Below are 19383 nucleotides of genomic sequence, written 5' to 3'. Positions count from 1 at the left end.
TGAGGAGCTTGAGCCTATAAATAGGCAACTCCACCATGTAAAGTTCATAAGTGGAATTCCATCAATACAGAGTTTATATTTTCTCTACACTTCTCTCTCATTTATATACTTTTAGCCTGTGAGTTTGTGTGAGCATTAGGCTGCTTAACTCATTTCCGAAGGGTTAAGGCCGCACGAACTTAGCAAAGAAGTTAAGTTCATGACAACACGCTTCAAACCAATATCGGTTATTCTACAACAGTTCACAAGACTCAAGCATTGAAGAGTACCAACTGCCCTGCCAGTTAACTTCACAAGAGCATCATCACTGATCTTCGAACTCAAAGGTTGATCTATGTGAATGCTCCTCCATAACAAAGGATTAGTCCTAACTGCATCACGCAATGACCTACAAACTCTTTCAACCGAAAGAAGGTCTTTCACTCCCAGATAACCCAGAGCAAAAAAATAAGGTATCATGTGGAACACTTCCTCCAACATAGTCGAAACAAACTTCCTCAGCCTCATTATTACAAACAACCCCATCATTCACATTCACATTCACATTCACATTCACATTCCCACCACAACCAAAATTATCACCATAAGAAACCCCATTACCAATCCCAATTTGACTAAAACTACTAATTGGAATCGATATTTTATCAAATTGCAAGTTACCCTTCCCTTGTTGAAACCTCACCAAATTGAGACCAGAAAAGGATTTTTGATCTCCATTGTGTTTCTCACTCTCACACCCCCATAAACCTCCTATATCCGTCTCAAAATCTTGAATGATTGCCGTGAACGTAGGCATAGGCAACTCATCCACAGCGCCACCCAATTCTTGGTCAAAACTATCCTTCGATTCCTTATCTAAAAAGTCATTATTTAAACTGCTAAAACTCCATGAACCCTAGATGTCATCGCAACTCACACCAATACTCTTCTCTGATTCCTTGTCTAAACCGCTAAAACTCCATGAACCCCAAATATCATTACGAAAATTCAAACCCATTCCTATAAGATAGACTACTTACAAGAAAAACCCAAAATTCCAGGAAAGAAAACCCTCAATTCCAGAACAGTGCATCTGAAATTTCAAAAGGTTTATTGAAAAAACAAGAAAATTGACGAAGTGGGTCGGCGAAAGAAGAGAGAGTTATTTTGGGCGCCGGAATTTTGGGTAGAAGAAATGGGTTATTCTAATAGTTTATAACCCTAGCTTTGACTTAATGAAAAATGGGTTGGAGAATTTGCCTTGGTGAAAATTTTGAGGTGGGAAAAATTGTTATATTTCATTTATTTTAAAAACCGGGTTTGGGGTTTTGATTTTCTTTAATTTTAGATTTATAATCTTTTTAATTTTTTTTTAATTTTAACGAAAAATTGTTTACTTTTTAATTTTTTTTAATAAAACTGGAAATTCGGTTTTCTCTATTTCTATGGACCAAAACCGAACCTGTTTCCTGGATAACCGGAAAACCACTTCGGTTCTCGGTTCGGTTCGGTTTCTACATGTTTTTGAACACCCCTACATTTGGGTGTTGGGGATACGTCTTGACAAGAACTCACCGAAGTTAACAAACTCCGTCAGAATAGACACGAGGTAAGCGCCAAAGTCACTGAGTGAGTCGTCGTCTACTGAACAAGACAGGTAGAAACGAGAACTTGTTTTCCAGTGCTGGAAATAGGTTGACTATGAGGGTTTGCAAAAATGAGTGAAATAGAGGGTAATCATAAGTTTTAAGGAAAAAATTATGGGAATAGTGAATGAAAAATTGGTGGCAAAAAAAGGCAAATTTTGTTTTTTGTTTTTTGTTTTTTATATACTTAATCTTTGATAGTTAAAAACTGTTAAAGATTTAGACTACATTAGTCAAAAACAAGATTTACAAAATTTATTTTTAACCAATTCATTGACAGTTAATAACTGTCAAGAATCATCCAAAATGGTCAAGGATTATTTTAAATTCTTAACAGTTCATAAATGGTCAACAATCAATCAAGAATTACAATTCTTGACAGTTTTTTGAAAACAGTTAAGAAAATTTGTCAAGCTTTTCTACTCCTTCTCTGCAGATCAAGGAATGAGTTTTTTTCGTCGTAGGGTCCTGGTGTGGTTTACCCTGTATCAGTGCGTTTCCTTATGATGTTGAATTCCTAAATCCACAACTTAAGAACCGAATCGTACCAGCTGTCGGACCAAATCGGTACCTTTAACAGACCGGTTCTCTTTGAAACTAGATTACACATCATCTCGGTTTGGAAAGTTATACAAAGGTGCAACATAGGCATTTGTATGACATTCCCAATAAAATTGAGGAAGATCAATTGACAACTCATGATGCATATCAACCAATATTAGATGAATTTAGTTTTCATATTAATCAGAAGTAATGACAAGAAGAACTTCGTAGGGTGGATGGTGGAACCAGAAGTTGTTCAATTTATGGAGCCATAGTAGAGTTAGTGATGAGATATAAAGTGAAAATGACAAGTTGAAGATGACATTGAGAATTAATAATATTTATTATTGTTTCTTATGTAAATTGTGAGGTGATTTTCTTTATGCATTAATTTTGATTTGTTTGCTTTAATATATAAATATTATTTAATGTACTAAATTTGACATTTAAATATAAATATTAAATATATTATATTTTTATAATATAATTGTAAAATATAATAATGATCCCAAACAGCAACAAACAAGTACCAATATAAGCTACCAACAGTGAAAACCTGAAAAACTTTACCCCATGGTGCTTTCATATTTACAAATAATAATAAATAATAATAGAGCATTGTCATATCTTTTAATAAATATTATATATATTTTAGATCAAGGCTTAAATGAGTATTAATAATAACCAACCCATCTATTAAGTGAAACAATAAATTCTTACTAGCACATTCTTAAATTGACTTACATGCTTGAATGTCAAATTCAAGAGCCAACTCAGATATATTTTTTATATTGACAGTTGACACGTTTTTTAATTTTGATTTCTTTTATTACTGATGGGTTTACACTTTCAGTTATTGTCTAATATAAATTACATTAAAATTAAATTCTAACGTACTTGGCAACGATTTTAAGAAAATCACCACCAAAACGTTTTCAACATGAAACATAAATTGCGTCGCAATATGTTTTTGACCTTTTTTTTTTTTTTTTTATATTTGCATCGCCAAAAACGTTTCCGACGAACTATTTGTTGCGTAGCCAAATGGATTTTGCACGTTTTTTATATTTTGTCACCAAAAGCTATTATAACGGGCCTTTTGTTGCGTAGCTAAATGTCTTTGGCGCCACTTTCATATTTTCGTGTCAAAAAGCTATTACGACGGGCCTTTTGTTCCGTAGCTAAATGTCTTTGGCATTTTTTTTTATATTTGCGTCGCCAAAAACGTTTTCCGATGAACTTTTGTTGCGTAGCCAAATGGATTTTGCATTGTTTTTATATTCTGTCGCCAAAAGCTGTTCAAACGAGCCTTTTGTTGCGTAGCCAATGTCTTTGGCGTCTCTTTCTATATTCGTCGCCAAACAGCTGTTATGACGGGCCTTCTGTCCATAGCTAAATGTCTTTGGCATGCTTCTATATTTTCGTTGCCAAAAAGCTGTTACGATGGGCATTTTGTTGCATAGCTAAACGTCTTTGGCACGTTTCTATATTTTTGTCGCCAATCACATAATGGCACTGTGCATTTGCGTTGCTAAATACTTTTGGCTACATTTTGTACTATTTCGTCTCTAAAAGTATCCACTCGACATAGGGTTACGTGTGTAAAACAACTTGGGCGTCGCTTTTTGTATTTTCATCGTAAAAACATTTATGATGAATTATGTCGTCGCTAAGTCTGTCGCCAATTTGTTTCCCGCCATCCTCGTGTGAGGATTAGAAAGTCCGCAAAACTATTGGCGATGAATTTCATATTTGTCGCTACTAATTACCTTTGGCGATGATTTTAAATCGTCGTTAACAAAATTGTAGCTAAAAGTCCTTTTTGTTGTAGTGACTATAGCTTAGCACTAGTCATTCGTCGAAATTCTCTCAAGAAAACTAAGTGGAGTTTGGCTCTATCGTTTGTTCTCGACGTTTGTGAAATCGATTGGGAAAGAAATTTTGATCCAACTTTGGATTTCGCAAAGAATTAACCCGTGTATTTGGGCACACAGGTTTTGGGCTTGGTGTACCCAAGTGTAATTATCCAGCCTGTTGTTTGGGCCTTGAAAAACCGAGTTGATTCCTTTCTAAACCCATTCTTCTCTTCCACCTGATGGGCCTGATCCATTAGTGCAAATAGTGAAGTGGGCTAATTCAAACGCTTTTCAACCTTTTTTCTTCTTTTAGCCCATCGTGAAGATCCCTATTAAAAGGTCTTATTCTACCTCACTGAAGGTGCTGCATGACCTCAAAGTTTTCTTTGTATTTTGTAACGTGTACCAGTTTGTCTTAAGCCACCAGAGCTTCATATGCTGACCCTTTGAAGGAAGGCTTGAATCTCTCAATCAAGTAACTTTTAAGGCTTCCAACGAACTGATCGTGCTTTTGACTCCACCCACTGATACTAGTTCAAGGTGCGTCCCTCCATACAAGCGGCCGTGACTTCCACCTCTCTTCAGCCTCATACAGTTCACTGCAAAATATTGGTCAACCTTGAAGGTCCAGTCGTATAGATCTTCCCCGTTGAACACCGGTAACTCAGTTCTTAATCCTCTTCTCATCCTTTGAATTTTCGGTTCTTTTTGTTCAATCAATCACCCCACTATTGCCACTGTTTGGGTGTCAACGTTAGATGTTTTTCCCTTATCACGACTCACTCGCCTCCCTTTCCTCCTTCAACCATCATTTGCGAAGCTCAAGGAGGTATCCCTTGATGCTTCCCTGTTCTTCCTTCACATTCCCCTTTCTGTTTCCACTTTCTCCTTCTCCTTCTCCAATCCATCTACCCTCTATTCCATTTTCTTTTAGTCATACCCGACAAGGCTCTAATACAAATTTGATGGGAACCTTGTCAATTAAAACAAACCAATAACAAACAATCCGAATTTCACAAGAAAAACAAATCAAATTGAAAATCCAATATTGTATTGAATCAGATAATTGATAATGAGAAATGGTTTCAATCACCCAAATAACTAAGAACAGTAATTCCCGACAGTTCAAGGAGTTAGGGACCTCCCTAGTGGACCTTTGTAAAATTATATCTATCCTCCCCCTAAACGCACCTCCCTTTATATACTAATCCACTCAACTAAATATTCATTCTATTAACAACTTGATTCCCTAACACGTGAATGTACCCAACCAACTCCCACTAGCACCCATGCATCTTACACACCCATCACCATAGTGCCCTTGTTCCCTTTATACCTTTTATATGTATACTTTACTAATGGGAGGCCTATCAATTTGTGTCTCTTTACTAAGGTTTGTGTCCCTTGGTTTTCCTTGAGTAAGGTTAAATGCAATTATTTGCAAATGGTGGATGTTCAAGAGGGAGTGTTGTAAATCATGACCACACACAATTGAAAAATTCGAGGGCAACTTGACTGACAGTTGTCAGTTGTAGGGTGCAAGTGGGGGTGATGCGATAAATACCCTCCCCCCCTTCATTCTAAAGACACAAACAATTGCGAGATCCAAGATAAATATTGTGATGATGTGCTTCTTATTTGCCATGGTGGAAGTCAACTTTGGTGTTAGAAGTCAAACAGGTAGTGCGACGTCGTTTTGGATAAGCCCTAGGGATATTGTGTTTCGACTATCACACTTCTCATGCTCAGCTCCCCTTTTCCTCTCTCTTTACTCGACAGTTCATGACCCCAAAAGAATCTTCCAGATTGCTATTCATCTTACGGTTATGGAGAGATCGAAGACAAGTGGAGCGATCAAGGAAGGGTGCATGTGTATTAACATCAATTGATGTTGAAGAAAGAACAGATGTCATATTGGAAAAACCTAGGGTTTTGGATTGGGTTGTGTTCTTCCCTTTTGTAAAGTCTTTCTTCTTTGATTGTTCATCATCTTGTACACTTTGGTTATTAATGAGAATGCCCTATTGTGAGCCTTGGAAAGGATGTAGGCTACAAAGCCGAACCACTATATTGTTGTGTCTTGTGTTTCTTTGGCTAATTCTCTTATTTACTCATAGCTCTACTGATTTATTTGTTAATTGAGAGTTAGTAAGTAAACCCTAGAATTCTAACAAATATATTCAAAGATTCTCATTCCAATCCCCTTTAAATCTACTTTCATACTCTACAGTCTTTTCTTAGTTTATTTTATTGCACTTACACCACTTAAATCACACAAAATAACATAAACTGTTCTTGACAATCATCCAAATATGGGAGCAAGCGTTGAAACAAATAGACAAGGATTCGAAAATGTTAAATAAGCAAAAAAAAAAAAAAAAAAAAAAAAAAAATGTAGGCTGAGAGAGGAGAAAAAAAAATAATTTTGTAAGACGGTCCTGTCATTTTGACATAAAACCAAGTTGTAAGAATTTTTTTTAAAGATTATTTTCTAAATCAATAGTAATAAAATCATTTTTTTACCTTCAACTAACGTTCGATAAACAACGAATTCGTATTCTCATTTCAATTTTTTTCTATAACAATAGAAGATTATGATATAGTTTACCAAATCAAATTTTAATAATAATTGCATTATATAATTTATCAATAAAGTACACGCTCTCAACTACTTAGTCATGAAAAGTCTTCAACTCAACGTTTTCAATGGGTAACTTATTTTGGGAAAAGCAATCAGTATTACCTTTTTCTCAGGTAATAAATTGCAGGCCGAGGAGTCCCACGACTTGTAAATCCTTGAACATCAGTACAGTTCCACTGAATTTTTGTGGTTTTTCGTAATCAATCGTTACATGAAAGGCAAATTCCTAAAGGGGTCATTTTGAATTCCATCAAGTCTCGCTGAATATGTGACATTTTCAGCCACGATGTCTCTATAGTTTATTCCTGTAATTTCGGGAAGTGCTTTGGGTCAAAGCTCGGGTCTGGTGTGAACCATAAGAACCTGTCATCCAAAACATACTTCATAGTCTTCATGGTCATTCCCTAACATATATATCTTTCACATAACCTCCTCTTCCAGACAGTTTTAATCCGCACACCAGATTGAGTGTCAATGGCTGTGATATCTTCAGCTCGGACATCTTTAATTCCACCGACATCTCACTGCCAAGTGCTATGGTAGCACTATCCGGTGAAATGCAGGTTAGCCTTCTGATGATCAAGTGTTTCGTTGGCATTCCAATTTGGTTCCATATTGATCCATCCACTTTTAACTGCAATGCAGTCATCCCTGAGACTATGTACACTCTTCAATTATGGTGTTTGTACATGAATCTGAAAACACCAAAGATAGAATATATTCATGATGGTTGTTGAATAAGCTAATCACTTATAAAAGACGTGTTGTATGTATAATTAATAAAAACCTGGGTTTATCCCATCTGTATTAGGAGAATCATTGGCGCAGAATAGTGAGGCCTTGGACAAGCACTTGCTGCAATTTTAGTTTTGATTAAAATATAGAATTTCAAAAAACAAAGAATAAGATCATATGGATTAAATTTTTGGTCAAACCTGCATAGATATAGGATGAACGTTCCATGATGGAGAATTAATAAAGTTATATTGGATATCTGGACGTGATTGAGTACATAATTTCAATAAGATAGGGTCGAGTGATGTTTAATTGGTTGCTACGGTATTTGATCCCCAAGGTGCACCTTGACCTCTATCGTACCATGCCACCTATGCTGATAGTTAAATAACTTATAAATGTACCTTAATAGTAGTTTAAATTCTTATTAATTAGTTTTACCTGTGACAACAACGTCGTTAAATTTGTCCCAAAAATAGGCTGCAAATCTTCCACCAGGCCATCTCTTCCTCTTCCATAAGATGGCAACACCGCAATGAGGCCATTTCTGCTTCATCCTGTACATGTAATATATATGGTTTATAATCATAATACATATTTTTATTATATTTTCTCACATATGAAATAAAAAATACCTGAGATGCAAGAAGAACTGCATCCTTATGAATAATAAGTGAAATGACTAGTGAGATTAAAACTGCCAGTTAGCCATTTCCTGGAGGAACAATAAGTTGAGCTCCACCGTCTGATGCAAATTGGCTTAGATTGGCAATTGCTGAATTAAACGCCTTGGTATTTAGTTTTTCCATCACCAACACCTCCAAAATCAGTCACACTGCAGAGTGTTTGCGACAATTTATCGCAGGATATGAGATGGGGTACTCCACTTGGCTACTGCCTTCTACCCGTAAACTAGCAGTTCCAATATCAAAATGCTGAGACAATCGCAGTAATCTGAAAAAAAAAAAAAAAAAAAAAAATTTTAATAAGAAACAAGTAGCTAATGAGAAGTTTCCGTATTTGCGTACGAGAATGAGGCAAGAAGAAGAGGAGTAACTAGAAATTTAAACATTTAATTACCTGGTAAATTTTGGATCTTGGGCACAACTCCATCTTTTATTGAAAACAGAATTGTGTTGTGATCAGGCTTATAGAAGAGGAATATATATAGATATGAAAGGTAACTGATTGTTACTAGAGTTTGTTTTGAAGGTTATTTTCTTCTTAATTTGAACCAGCGATAATAACGGGCAGTTTTTAATTTTATCAACATGGAATGACAAAATTTCTAAAGTAAGAACGAGCCGTTTTATTTTAAGACTGATGCTTTGACTTCCTATGAAAGAGAAAAAAAATAATAGAATTACCTTAAATGGAGGATTTGACTATTCTTGTTGAAGCAATGTTTTAAAACCCGGCCCACCCCTTGACCTGGTCAGGGGCGGTTCCCGGTTTTTTCAATCTGACCAGTTGGACTGGTTGGTCAAACTGGTGACATTAGCATATCCGACAGGTTTGAAATCACAAACACTCTCTTACGTATGGGTAGGAACGTGAAGCACCAAATGGTGACGTCGACGATTAGCGGCCAATCAGAGTTTGATAGATAAGGGTTTTGATGTGGAGATAAAGTGATGTTGATGATGGTGTCGGCTGGGTGGTTGGCGCCGAAATCGTCGGAATTAGGAGGAATCTGCCTGTTTTCTCGAAGCAGGCATTGGCAACACGACGCGCACGATTAGTGACTAATGCGACTTTCGGATGATGTGGGTTTTGATGTGGAAGGAGGTGATCATGGTGGTGGTCAGTGGGGATGGTTGGCATCTGAAGTTGCTTTTAGAATCGCGGAGGAATCTACCAATCAAGGTTTTGGTGGCTTGGTTTAGCTACCAGGTTAGTTGGACCGTCTGTTCGCTACTAATTTGTCGGTCCAAATCTGGCCCAATCCAGCTAGTGGCTATTCCGGGTTTTTTTTGGGGGGGGGGGGGGGGGACCCGAACCGAAGTTAGTGTCGGTTCTAAGTCCCATCGGCTTGTCGATTCGGGTTTAAAACATTGGTTGTATGTTTGAGGAAAAAAGTTATAAAAATGATTTGTTCCTTGTTTACAATTAATAACCTTTATTATTATTTGGATGAAGTGTTAGACTCAGATTTTTAATTAGTATAAAAAAATTAGAATCAGGTTTTGAAACCTGATAAAGTGGCTGGGTCCTAGGTTGATCGGCAAGTCAAACCCGTGATGTCAACATGTAAAAAGTTTGAAATCTAGCAAAAGCACCCCTAATAGTTCACATAGTCCCACAGTTTGAAATCCTGCACAAACACCCCAATATCTAATAGGTGAAAGCATTTAGTTTAATAAACTAAAATGGCTTCTTTTCAATAGATTTTATAAGACACACATCTATAGTCTAATGCTGTATCGTTATGCTTGTGATGTGAAAATTCGTAGCTAATAGGAAGGAACTAGAGAAACATATAGTTTCACAATGTTTGCCTAAAAATAAGGGCTAACATGCGCTGATGTCATTAAGCACCAATCAAACCAGCAAACCAAACCATCCAAAACTCACATGTATCCAAAGGCAAAAGGAATAATATAGCTGTAAAAAACCCAAACGTCCTAAAATTTGTTGAGTGAATTTGGTTCCCACCTGCCCAAGCCCCATTTAATTTTAGGATATACTTGAGAGTTCTCAATGATGGGAATGTAAGAATGATCTTCACGATGGCATACCTACCACTTCGCAAATGTAATCATTACCTTGAGCAGGGTATAAATAGGTAGCTCTTCCTCACAAAGAGATGTGAGACATGAATTTTTACAAAGAAAAATTGTGAAAATTAGCAAAGACACACTACTAGAAAGAGACTAGCTTAACATTCTCTCAAAACACAAGACTTGTAACCACAAGTCGCACATCGTGACCTCTTGTAAGCTTGTGTCACGATCGAAAATGTTTATATATACATACAGTGGATGTAGAATTCGCTTTAAGCATCTGAACCATATAAAAACTCCTATTGACAATTTTCAACACCAATATGTAATAAATGTTCTTCTTCAAACTTGATTAAAAAGAATAGAATATAAATAAGCTTAATCTATAGATTCAATTTTTAACATATTATAAGTAGAAGCAGCATGGATCAACTATAAACCATTGTAAATATACGAGGTGGATAAATCTCCTCTCAAACTAAGTTGTAGAGCAACTTTGCAGCTTAACTTCGTCCATGGGTAGCTTATCCTCACGGGAAAAAAAAAATCATTATGTTACTTCTCTAGTGTTGTAACCAAACTATAATACCCATAGATCAAATATCACACAAGCCATAAAGAAAAGCAAGAACCAACACAACACACAGATTTGACCATGGTTCACTTATCCAAATTGAATAAGTTACATCCACGTTGAGCTTCGGAAATGGGATAGCTCGCTGCACTACTTATTAGAACAAGATTCAACCAAGAACAAGTAGAAGCCCAATCAAACTCTTAATGATTACAAGAAATCTTCACAGTAACTAATCCTAGAGATACTCACCTAGAATCCCCAAGAACAAGAGCAAAAAAGCCCTCCTGATTAACTAACAGATTACCCAATCACACAAGTTACAAAGATTTCAAAGATCAATCTAAGACCTTTAACAGATAGAAAAAGGTGAATGTAAAAGCTATTCAACTAGAGACAAAAAAGCAAACTTTATTTTACTGTACATTGCCCCTTTTTATAGTGTTGACTTAATGAAGTTTCTCAGCCATCAGATCAGATTTGGATCAACGATCAGGATTCATTATAGACAAATATCAAAGTGCAACGTTTCATTCGTGTTTCAAAATTGCATCGTTTTAGTCTTCACTTCAACATCTAATAACAAATTGCACGCTGGAGGAGTCAAAAGATTTGTAAATCTCTGAACCTCTGTACAATTCCATTGTTTTTTTGGTTTCGTTGTCAATCCATTAGTTACATTAGAATTATGAGCAATGCTAGTTTTATAAAGATACATACAAAGGGGGTATACAAAAACAATCCCCACCCTTGATTTTCATGATTTTTCTCTGTCCCTCTCCCTCTCTTTTTCTGTTTTTTCTTTGTTTTTTTCTTCTGGATAATGTCACTTTGTAGCCCTCTTTATATGGGTCTTTGCAAAGATAGCACTTTTCTAGAATTATACAAATGTTGGTAAAGGGATTTAATTTTACATAAATCTTAACCTTAGATCTTCATTACCTAATCCTAAATTTTCATAATCATTGAAATTNTTTAAAACATTGGTTGTATGTTTTGAGGAAAAAAAGTTATAAAAATGAATTTGTTCCTTGTTTACAATTAATAAAACTTTATTATTATTTGGATGAAGTGTTAGACTCAGATTTTTAATTAGTATAAAAGAAATTAGAATCAAGGTTTTGAAACCTGATAAAGTGGCTGGGTCCTAGGTTGATCGGCAAGTCAAACCCGTGATGTCAACATGTAAAAAGTTTGAAATCTAGCAAAAGCACCCCTAATAGTTACACATAAGTCCCTACAGGTTTGAAATCCTGCACAAACACCCCAAATATCTAATAGGTGGAAAGCAATTTTAGTTTAATAAACTAAAATGGCTTCTTTTCAATAGATTTTATAAGACACACATCTATAGTCTAATTGCTTGTATCGTTATGCTTGTGATGTGAAAATTCGTAGCCAATAGGAAGGAACTAGAGAAACATATAGTTTTCACAATGTTTTGCCTAAAAATAAGGGCTAACATGCGCTGATGTCATTAAGCACCAATCAAAATCCAGCAAACCAAACCATCCAAAACTCAACATGTATCCAAAGGCAAAAGGAATATATATAGCTGTAAAAAACCCAAACCGTCCTAAGAATTTGTGCCTGAGTGAATTTGGTTTGCACACCTGCCCAAGCCCCATTTAATTTTAAGGATATACTTGAGAGTTCTCAATGAATGGGAATGTAAGAATGATCTTCACGATGGCATACCATTACCACTTGCAAAATGTAATCATTACCTTGAGCAAAACGGGTATAAATAGGTAGCTCTTCCTCACAAAAGAGATGTGAGACATGAATTTTTACAAAGAAAAATTGTGAAAATTAGCAAAGACACACTACTAGAAAGAGACTAGCTTAACATTCTCTCAAAACACAAAGACTTGTAACCACAGATCGCAGCTCGTGACCTCTTGTAAGCTTGTGTCACGATCAGAAAAATGTTTATATATACAATTACAGTGGATGTAGAATTCGCTTTAAGCATCTGAACCATTATAAAACTCCTATTGACAATTTTCAACACCAATATGTAATAAATGTTCTTCTTCAAACTTGATTAAAAAGAATAAGATATAAAGTAAAGCTTAATCATTATAGATTCAATTTTCTNTGCATTAATTTTGATTTGTTTGCTTTAATATTAATAAATATTATTTAATGTACTAAATTTGACATTTAAATATAAATATTAAATAATATTATAAATTTATTATAATATATATTGTAAAAATAATAATAATGATCCCAAACAGCAACAAACAAGTACCAAATATAAGCTACCAACAGTGAAAACCTGAAAAACAATTTACCCCATGGTGCTTTTCATATTTACAAAATAAATAATAATAATAATAAGAGCATTGTCATTAGCTTTTAATAAATATTTATATATATTTATAGATCAAGGCTTTAAATGAGTATTAAATAATAACCAACCCAATCTATTAAGTGAAACAATAAATTCTTTACTAGCAACATTCTTAAATTGACTTACATGCTTGAATGTCAAATTCAAGAGCCAAACTTCTAAGATATTAGTTTTTATATTGACAGTTGACACTGTTTTTAATTTTGATTTCTTTTATTACTGATTGGTTTTACACTTTCAGTTATTGTCATATAAATATAAATTACATTAAAAATTAAATTCTAACGTACTAATGGCAACGATTTTAAGAAAATCAACACCAAAACGTTTTCACAATGAAACATAAATTGCGTCGCAATATGTTTTTGACCTTTTTTTTTTTTTTTTTATATTTGCATCGCCAAAAACGTTTTCCGACGAACTATTTGTTGCGTAGCCAAATGGATTTTGCATCGTTTTTTATATTTTTGTCACCAAAAAGCTATTATGACGGGCCTTTTGTTGCGTAGCTAAATGTCTTTTGCGCCACTTTCTATATTTTCGTCGTCAAAAAGCTATTACGACGGGCCTTTTGTTCCGTAGCTAAATGTCTTTGGCATTTTTTTTTATATTTGCGTCGCCAAAAACGTTTTCCGATGAACTATTTGTTGCGTAGCCAAATGGATTTTGCATTGTTTTTTATATTCTTGTCGCCAAAAAGCTGTTACAACGAGCCTTTTGTTGCGTAGCCAAATGTCTTTGGCGTCTCTTTCTATATTTTCGTCGCCAAACAGCTGTTATGACGGGCCTTCTGTCCAGTAGCTAAATGTCTTTGGCATTGCTTTCTATATTTTCGTTGCCAAAAAGCTGTTACGATGGGCATTTTGTTGCATAGCTAAACGTCTTTGGCATCGCTTTCTATATTTTTGTCGCCAATCACATTTTATGGCACTGTGCATTTGCGTTGCTAAATACTTTTGGCTACATTTTGTACTATTTTCGTCTCTAAAAAGTATCCACGTCGACATATGGTTACGTTGTGAAAACAACTTGGGCGTCGCTTTTTGTATTTTCATCGTAAAAAACATTATATGATGAATTATGTCGTCGCTAAGTCTGTCGCCAATTTGTTTCCCGCCATCTCGTGTGAGGATTAGAAAGTCCGCAAAACTATTGGCGATGAATTTCATATTTTGTCGCTACTAATTACCTTTGGCGATGAATTTTAAAATCGTCGTTAACAAAATTGTAGCTAAAAGTCCTTTTTGTTGTAGTGACTATAGCTTAGCACTAGTCATTCGTCGAAAATTCTCTCATAGAAAACTAAGTGGAGTTGGCTCTATCGGTTGTTCTCGACGGTTGTGAAATCGATTGGGAAAGAAATTTTGATCCAACTTTGGATTTCGCAAAGAATTAACCCGTGTATTTGGGCACACAGGTTTTGGGCTTGGTGTGACCCAAGTGTAATTATCCAGCCTGTTGTTTTGGGCCTTGAAAAACCTAGGTTGATTCCTTTCTAAAACCCAATTCTTCTCTTCCACCTGATGGGCCTGATCCATTAGTGCAAATAGTGAAGTGGGCTAATTCAAACGCTTTTCAACCCTTATTTCTTCTTTTAGCCCATTCGTGAAGATCCCTATTAAAAGGTCTTATTCTACCTCACGTAAGGGTGCTGCATGAGCCTCAAAGTTTTCTTTGTATTTTGTAACTGTACCAGTTTGTCTTAGAGCCACCAGAGCTTCATATGCTGACCCTTTGAAGGAAGGCTTGAATCTCTCAATCAAAGTAACTTTTAAGGCTTCCAACGAACTGATCGGTGCTTTTGACTCCACCCACTGATACTAGTTCAAGGTGCGTCCCTCCATACAAGCGGCCATGAATTCCACCTTCTCTTCAGCCTCATAACAATTCACCGCAAAATATCGGTCAACCTTGAAGGTCCAGTCGTATAGATCTTCCCCGTTGAACACCGGTAACTCTAGTTTCTTAATCCTCTTCTCATCCTTTGAATTTTCGGTTTCTTTTGTTCAATCAATCACCCCACTATTGCCACTGTTTGGGTGCTCAACGTTAGATGTTTTTCCCTTATCACGACTCGTACTCGCCTCCCTTTCCTCCTTCAACCTCATCCATTTGCGAAGCTCAAGGAGGTATCCCTTGATGCTTCCCTGTTCTTCCTTCACATTCCCCATTTCTGTTTCCACTTTCTCCATCTCCTTCTCCAATCCATCTACCCTCTATTCCATTTTCATTTTAGTCATTACCCAGACAAGGCTCTAATACAAATTTGATGGGAACCTTGTCAAATTAAAACAAAACCAATAACAAACAATCCAAGAATTACACAAGAAAAGACAAATCAAATCTGAAAATAACCAATATTGTATTGAATCAGATAATTGATAATGAGAAATGGTTTCAATCACCCAAAATAACTAAGAACAGATAATTCCCAGCAGTTCAAGGAGTTAGGGACCTCCCTAGTGACCTTTGTAAAATTATATCTATCCTCCCCCTAAACGCACCTCCCTTTATATACTAATCCACTCAACTAAATATTCATTCTATTAACAACTTGATTCCCTTAACACGTGAATGTTACCCAACCAACTCCCACTAGCACCCATGCATCTTACACACCCATCACCATAGTGCCCTTGTTCCCTTTATACCATTTATAATGATATACTTTACTAATGGGAGGCCTATCAATTTGTGTCTCTTTACTAAGGTTTGTGTCCCATTAGGTTTTCCTTGAGTAAGGTTAAATGCAATTATTTTGCAAATGGTGGATGTTCAAGAGGGAGTGTTGTAAATCATGAACCACACCAATTTGAAAAATTCGAGGGCAACTTGACAAGTTGTCAAGTTGTAGGGGTGCAAGTGGGGGGTGATAGCGATAAATACCCTCCCCCCTTTCATTCTAAAGACACAAACAATTGGCGAGATCCAAGATAAATATTGTGATGATGTGGCTTCTTATTTGCCACGGTGGAAGTCAGCTTTGGTGTTAGAAGTCAAATAAGTAGTGCGACGTTGTTTTGGATAAGCCCATATGAATATTGTGTTTCGGCTATTACACTTCTCATGCTCAGCTCCCTCTTTCCTCTCTCTTTACCGCGACAGTTTATGACCCCAAAAGAATCTTACAGATTGTTATTCATCTTACGGTTATGGAGAGATCGAAGACAGGTGGAGGCTGATCAAGGAAGGGTGCATGTGTATTTAACTTCAATTGATGCTGAAGAAAAGAACATATCTCATATTGGGAAAACCTAGGGCTTTTGGATTGGGCGTGTTCTTTCCCTTTTGTAAAGTCTTTCTTCTCTGATTTGTTCATCATCCTGTACACTTTGGTTATTAATGAGAATGCCCTATTGTGAGCCTTGGAAAGTGGATGTAGGCTGCAAAGCCAAACTACTATAATTGTTGTGTCTTGTGTTCTTTTGCTAATTCTCTTTATTTACTCATAGCTCTACTGATTTATTTGTTAATTGAGAGTTACTAAGTAAACCCTAGAATTCTAACAAATATATTCAAAGATCTTATTCCAATCCCCTTTAAATCTACTTTCATACTCTACAGTCTTTTCTTAGTTTATTTTATTGCACTTACACCACTTAAATCACAACATAAAGAACATAATACTTGCTCTTGACAAATCATCCAAATATGGGAGCAAGCATTGAAAAAAATTGAGACAGGGATTTGAAAATGTTGTAAAAAAAAAAAAAAAAAAAAATTGTAGGCTGAGAAAGAGGAGAAAAAAAATAATATTGTAAAACCGATCTCTGATCATTTTGACATAAAACCAAGTTGTATAAGGATTTTTTTTTAAAGACTATTTTCTACATCAATATGTAATAAAATCTATTTTTTTCTACCTTCAACAAAAACGTTCGATAAACAACGAATTCTTATTCTCATTTCAATTTTTTTCTATAACAATAGAAGATTATGATATAGTTTACAAATCAAATTTTAATAATAATTGCATTATATAATTTATCAATAAAGTACACGCTCTCAAACTACTTACTCATGAAACAAGTCTTCAACTCAACGTTTTCAATGGGTAACTTATCTTTTGGGAAAAAGCAATCAGTATTATCCTTTTTCTCAGGTAATAAATTGCAGGCCGGAGGAGTCACACGACTTGTAAATCCTTGAACATCAGTACAGTTCCACTGAAGTTTTTGTGGTTTTTCTGTTAATCCAATCGTTACATTAGAAATGCAAATTCCAGTAAAGGGGTCATTTTGAATTCCATCAAGTCTCGCTGAATATGTGACATTTTCAGCCACGATGTCTCTATAGTTTATTCCTGTAATTTCGGGAAGTGCTTTTGGGTCAAAGCTCGGGTCTGGGTGTGAACCATAAGAACCTGTCATCCAAAAGACATACTTCATAGTCTTCATGGTCATTCTCCTAACATATATATCTTTCACATAACCTCCTCTTCCAATAGCAGTTTTAATCCGCACACCAGATTGAGTGTCAATGGCTGTGATATCTTCAGCTCGGACATCTTTAATTCCACCAGACATCTCACTGCCAAGTGCTATGGTAGCACTATCCGGTGAAATGCAGGTTAGCCTTCTGATGATCAAGTGTTTCGTTGGCATTCCAAATTTGGTTCCATATTGATCCCATCCACTTTTAACTGCAATGCAGTCATCCCCTGAGACTATGTAACAATCTTCAATTATGGTGTTTGTACATGAATCTGAAAACACCAAAGATAGAATTATATTCATGATGGTTGTTGAATAAGCTAATCACTTATAAAAGAGACGTTGTATGTATAATTAAATAAAAACCTGGGTTTATCCCATCTGTATTAGGAGAATCAATTGGCGCAAGAATAGTGAGGCCTTGGACAAGCACATTGCTGCAATTTTAGTTTTGATTAAAATATAGAATTTCAAAAAACAAAAGAATAAGATCATATGGATTAAATTTTTTGGTCAAACCTGCAGTATATAGGATGAACGTTCCATGATGGAGAATTAATTAAAGTTATATTGGATATCTGGACGTGATTAGAGTACATGATTTCAATAAGATAGGGTCGAGTGATGTTTAATTGGTTGCTACGGTATTTGATCCACCAAGGTGCACCTTGACCATCTATCGTACCATTGCCACCTATGCATGATAGTTAAATAATACATTATTAAATGTACCTTAAATGTAGATTTAAATTCTTATTAATTAGTTTTACCTGTGACAACAACGTCAGTTAAATTTGTCCCAAAAATAAGGCTGCTAAATCTTCCACCAGGTCCATCTCTTCCTCTTCCATAAGATGGCAACACCGCAAGATGAGGCCATTCTGCTTCATCCTGTACATGTAATATATTATGGTTGATAAATCTAATAATACATATTTATTTAATTATATTTTCTCACATATGAAATAAAAAATACCTGAGATGCAAGAAGAACTGCATCCTTATGAATATATAAAGTGAAATGACTAGTGAGATTAAAACTGCCAGTTAGCCATTTTCCTGGAGGAACAATAAGTTGAGCTCCACCGTCTGATGCAAATTGGCTTAGATTGGCAATTGCTGAATTAAACGCCTTGGTATTTGAAGTTTTTCCATCACCAACACCTCCAAAATCAGTCAACACTGCAGAGTGTTTGCGACAATTTATCGCAGGATATGAGATGGGGTACTCCACTTGGCTACTGCCTTCTACCCGTAAACTTAGCAGTTCCAATATCAAAATGCTTGAGACAATCGCAGTAATCTGAAAAAAAAAAAAAAAAAAAAATTATTAATAAGAAACAAGTAGCTAATAGAGAAGTTTCCGTAATTTTGCGTACGAGAATGAGGCAAGAAGAAGAGGAGTAACTAGAAATTTAAACATTTAATTACCTGGTAAATTTTGGATTTTGGGCACAACTCCATTTTTTATTGAAAACAGAATTGTGTTGTGATCAGGCTTATAGAAGAGGGAATATATATAGATATGAAAGGTAACAGATTTGTTACTAGAGTTTGTTTTGAAGGTTATTTCTTCTTTGAACGAGCGATAATAACGGGCAGTTTTTAAGTTTTATCAACATGGAATGAAACAAAATTTCTAAAGTAAGAACTAGGCCGTTTTATTTTAAGACTGATGCTTTGACTTCCTATGAAAAGAGAAAAAAAATAATAGAATTACCTTAAATGGAGGATTTTGACTATTCTTAGTTGTAAGCAATGTTTTAAACCCGGCCCACCCCTTGACCTGGTCAAGGGGCCGGTTCCCGGTGTTTCTCAATCTGACCATTGACTGGTTGGTCTAACTGGTGACATTAGCATACCGACAGGTTTGAAAATCAAACACTCTCTTACG

At 35.5% G+C, this 19383-nt stretch overlaps 1 protein-coding gene and 1 pseudogene across 1 annotated transcript; both read right to left on the bottom strand.

The window, feature by feature from the left end:
• Window positions 1-400: 400 nt before the first annotated feature.
• LOC116124630 lies at window positions 401-15248 on the bottom strand (annotated as a pseudogene).
• Window positions 15249-17066: 1818 nt separating this feature from the next.
• Window positions 17067-19317, bottom strand: LOC116124629 (probable polygalacturonase). Its single transcript, XM_031410352.1, has 6 exons — window positions 19210-19317; window positions 18466-18792; window positions 18260-18380; window positions 18009-18183; window positions 17856-17926; window positions 17067-17761 (listed from the first exon to the last, which is right to left on the bottom strand). Exons 1-6 carry the CDS (start codon window positions 19315-19317, stop codon window positions 17067-17069), a joined length of 1497 nt encoding a protein of 498 aa, XP_031266212.1.
• Window positions 19318-19383: the final 66 nt, after the last annotated feature.

Source organism: Pistacia vera, unplaced genomic scaffold (genome assembly GCF_008641045.1).
Source record: "Pistacia vera cultivar Batoury unplaced genomic scaffold, PisVer_v2 Contig154, whole genome shotgun sequence".
NCBI lineage: Eukaryota > Viridiplantae > Streptophyta > Magnoliopsida > Sapindales > Anacardiaceae > Pistacia > Pistacia vera.
Note: the sequence above shows the minus strand (reverse complement) of the source record. Positions and strands in the feature narration are given on the sequence as shown.

What these genes read in the sequence shown, in the direction of transcription:
- LOC116124629 (XM_031410352.1), bottom strand. Translation starts at nt 19,317, where the DNA reads ATGGTCAGATTGAGAAACACCGGGAACCGGCCCCTTGACCAGGTCAAG. An exon ending in GTCAAAATCCTCCATTTAAG is followed by an intron (nt 18,793 to 19,209) that starts GTAATTCTATTA and finishes TTTTTTTTTCAG; the next exon opens with ATTACTGCGATTGTCTCAAG. An exon ending in TACAGATGGGATAAACCCAG is followed by an intron (nt 17,762 to 17,855) that starts GTTTTTATTTAA and finishes TGGTGTTTTCAG; the next exon opens with ATTCATGTACAAACACCATA.